At 37.2% G+C, this 3,091-nt stretch overlaps 1 protein-coding gene across 1 annotated transcript; it reads right to left on the bottom strand.

Annotated features, from left to right (window-relative positions):
- Positions 1-267: 267 nt before the first annotated feature.
- LOC132615811 (uncharacterized) lies at positions 268-2,713 on the bottom strand. The gene is made up of 2 exons (XM_060330400.1): positions 2,356-2,713; positions 268-1,287 (listed from the first exon to the last, which is right to left on the bottom strand). Exons 1-2 carry the CDS (start codon positions 2,601-2,603, stop codon positions 630-632), a joined length of 906 nt encoding a protein of 301 aa, XP_060186383.1. The 5' UTR covers positions 2,604-2,713; the 3' UTR covers positions 268-629.
- Between the last annotated feature and the right edge of the window lie 378 nt (positions 2,714-3,091).

Below are 3,091 nucleotides of genomic sequence, written 5' to 3'. Positions count from 1 at the left end.
AAAGTTATTGTTTTGTGTATCCAGGGGTGGATGAAAACCAACCTGTTTATTGGTCTCCCCAATATACATTACCCTCCAATTAGTGTTGAATCAAACTTTAAAGGTATCAATTGATACCACTTGAAACAAACTCACAATGACCACTAAACTTGACAATATAGTTATAAAAAATGTTAAAACCATGACATGAAAAAAACAAAGTGAAGAGCTGAAGCCATGGACAAATTAAAGGGGATTAAGGGATTTGTTTTTTGCAAAGTAACCATAGAGAAAATGCAGGCTTTCCCACCCTTTGAATGCTTACAAAATGTTTACTATCCGAGCAAAAAAGATAGGATACTTACAAATGTTTACTATCCGAGCAAAAAAGATAGGATGCTTACAAAATATTCAATAATCCAAGCAAAAAAGATTGCTTACTCCTTTTAACCGAGCTGATTTAGTACGTTTGGGATATTAAACCCAAGCATCCGTACCTACTACTAGACAATGTAGATCAAAAGTTCGCATTTTGTTCAAATTGTGTTTTCTGAAGGTTATATTTTGAGTACGATACTCAAGCTTATATTGGATCTTTTCAATTATCAGTCTTTGTCAGGCATAGATCATTCTTACTTTTTATCGTTGTTTCAACCATTGAGATCTTCTTGATCACAATATTCATCATCATGGTCAAAGTGTGCACATTCTCCTCCCGTCAAAGTTGAGAGAGTATCTGCAAACTCAGCAGATGGCACGATACACTTTCCTGCAGAGCTTAGGTCTTCCTGGTCACTACGCAGTCTAGTTTTGACAAGGTAATGTGTCACAGATTTGTAACCAAGACGCATTACCTTCCTATAAATTGCACCAGTTGGTGCATACCCCTTTTCGCGCCTGCATCTACTGCAATTACATATTCCTCGGCAGACAGGGCAAATCCAGTTTGCATTTGCATTTGCTTCAATGACATTCTCTCCATACCTCATGTAAAGACAATCTCCACATAATTGTCCTTGAACCAGCTTGCAATTGCTGCACTCAGTGTGTTGACCAAGAGTTTTCTGTCTGCACTGATGGCATGACTTGCCATTATCAGGATCATATATGCGCTGGCCATCTTCATCATAACCGTCAGAATAGAGAACCCAAGCATTCTGGCAATCACCTAAAAGCTTTTCATGTTCCTCTGTGTAGAATTCGGGGTTTTCACCTTCTTCTATATTAATCTCCAAATCCTCTGCTGATATCTTCTCCGTCTTGGGAATCTTATGTTCTTTGTAACTAACTGGAGGCTTATCCTTCAACCTAAACACGTAAACATCATTTGATAAAGAACATATCTTTCAGGATTAGAAAAAAGGTTCTACTAGAACGAAAGACCGACATTCCATGAAAAGGTAACCATAGGAAAAAACCATACACAGACTGAACATAAGCAAGCATTTGTTTGGTTTCATGAACTATAAAAACAAAGTTAGGAAAAGTACAAACCTTTGCAATTCTCTTTTCCTTTTTCTCGATGAGTCAAATATATCAATTGAATTTAGATATCCATTGCTAGGAATGTATATCGTTATCGCATCTTAATCAGGCCTCATTGGCAAAACCTTTTCATTTACTGGTTGGTTGGTTGAAATTGTATTCCTCGTAGGAATGTTTTAACACGAAAAGTAAACATTTTCTTCACAAGTATCACAATCTTTTTCCACCCTTCACATAAAGAATGTGGCAAACCTTTGATACTCAAAACTGTCACCAACATCCCCTGCTCAGACCACATCTGGAATTAAGAGTTGTTATTTACATTTATTCCTAGCCAGTCAAATACCAAAATATCTATGACTAAGCATTTTTCAGCATAACTCTTGTTATAGAAAATATTTTATGTCCATAAGACTGCAATAGGGACCAATCTAACACATTTTTTTCTTCTACTTTTTGGAAAATCAAAAGGACAAGATCAGGGGTGTGTTTGGTACAACCGGAAAAAGTTTTCCTATTTTCTCTTGTTTGGTTGCACTGTATATCTCCTCAAAATAGGAGAAAATGTTTTCGTTAAAATTTAGCGGAACACATTTTCCGGATCAATAAAAACACACAAACGCATCCCCAACCCACCCCCCATACTATCCACCCCACCTCCATCCACCACCCTACCCCCCCCCCCCAACCTCCACTAGCCTCACCCCTTTTACGCCATCGTCAGAAGTTGCACTCCGAATTCCAAAACCTCATAGTGTTTTGCTTTGAATACATACAAATGCTCTTAAAATGGTGAATAGAGATACATATATAGACACGGCAAAAGGGTGAGTAGAGAAAAACAGCACATGGATGGCCATTGATAAAGCAAAACGGAAAGCAAGTAAGTACCTAAAAGAGCGGCGAGGTGGGTCAGTTGACAATGTTGTCTGGCGAGGAGTGAGTGGTTTCTTGGAAGAAGGCGCTTTTGCATTTGCAGTCTTGAGGTTCTTGGATAGTTGTACAATCCCAAGTTTCTGCATTCTCTCTTTGTTCTCTTTGATTCTCTCTGCTCTTTGCTTCTCATACACTGCTGCTCCTGCTCCTGCTCCTGCTCCTGCTCCATCATCATTGGCACCTTCACCTTTCGCCTTCACCATTGTTTGGTTTTACCCTTTTCTGTTACTCTGACAAAACCTTGAAAATAATAAGAATTTGGATTTTGGACAAACCCTTTGAGTTCACAAATTCAAAACCCGCCTTAGACGCTAATAATACCGCGCGTTCTAATATTTAGGGGGGAAAACAAATTTTAGTGGATAATAATAACACTTTTGGTCCTTCAATTACGTGTAAATTCTGATTCCGGTCCTTGTGATTTATGAATCGGCATATTTAACTTTCAATTAATTAAGCTTCAGTTTGGCCATAGATTTTGAAGTTGAAATTTGAAACTTTGAGTTTTTGAAGTTGTAATTTTTGGAACTTAAGTTGTGTTTGGACGTGTAATTTACTTGGAAAAAATTGAAGTTTTATGAATAGAAGTCCTCAAACCCAAAAACTGGAACTTGAAAATTTTTTGAAGATAAAATTTCAAAATTTGATCCAAAATTTATGACTAAATAGATTTATGAAGATAAATTTTCAA

The sequence above is a fragment of the Lycium barbarum genome, chromosome 10 (genome assembly GCF_019175385.1).
Source record: "Lycium barbarum isolate Lr01 chromosome 10, ASM1917538v2, whole genome shotgun sequence".
Taxonomy (NCBI): Eukaryota; Viridiplantae; Streptophyta; class Magnoliopsida; order Solanales; family Solanaceae; genus Lycium; species Lycium barbarum.
This window is presented reverse-complemented; position numbering and strand designations above follow the sequence as displayed.

Excerpts from the sequence above, each read along its gene's own strand:
- LOC132615811 (XM_060330400.1), bottom strand. The coding sequence starts at position 2,603 with ATGGTGAAGGCGAAAGGTGAAGGTGCCAATGATGATGGAGCAGGAGCA. Across the intron at positions 1,288-2,355 it reads CCACCTCGCCGCTCTTTTAG|GTTGAAGGATAAGCCTCCAG; the intron begins GTACTTACTTGC and ends TTACGTGTTTAG.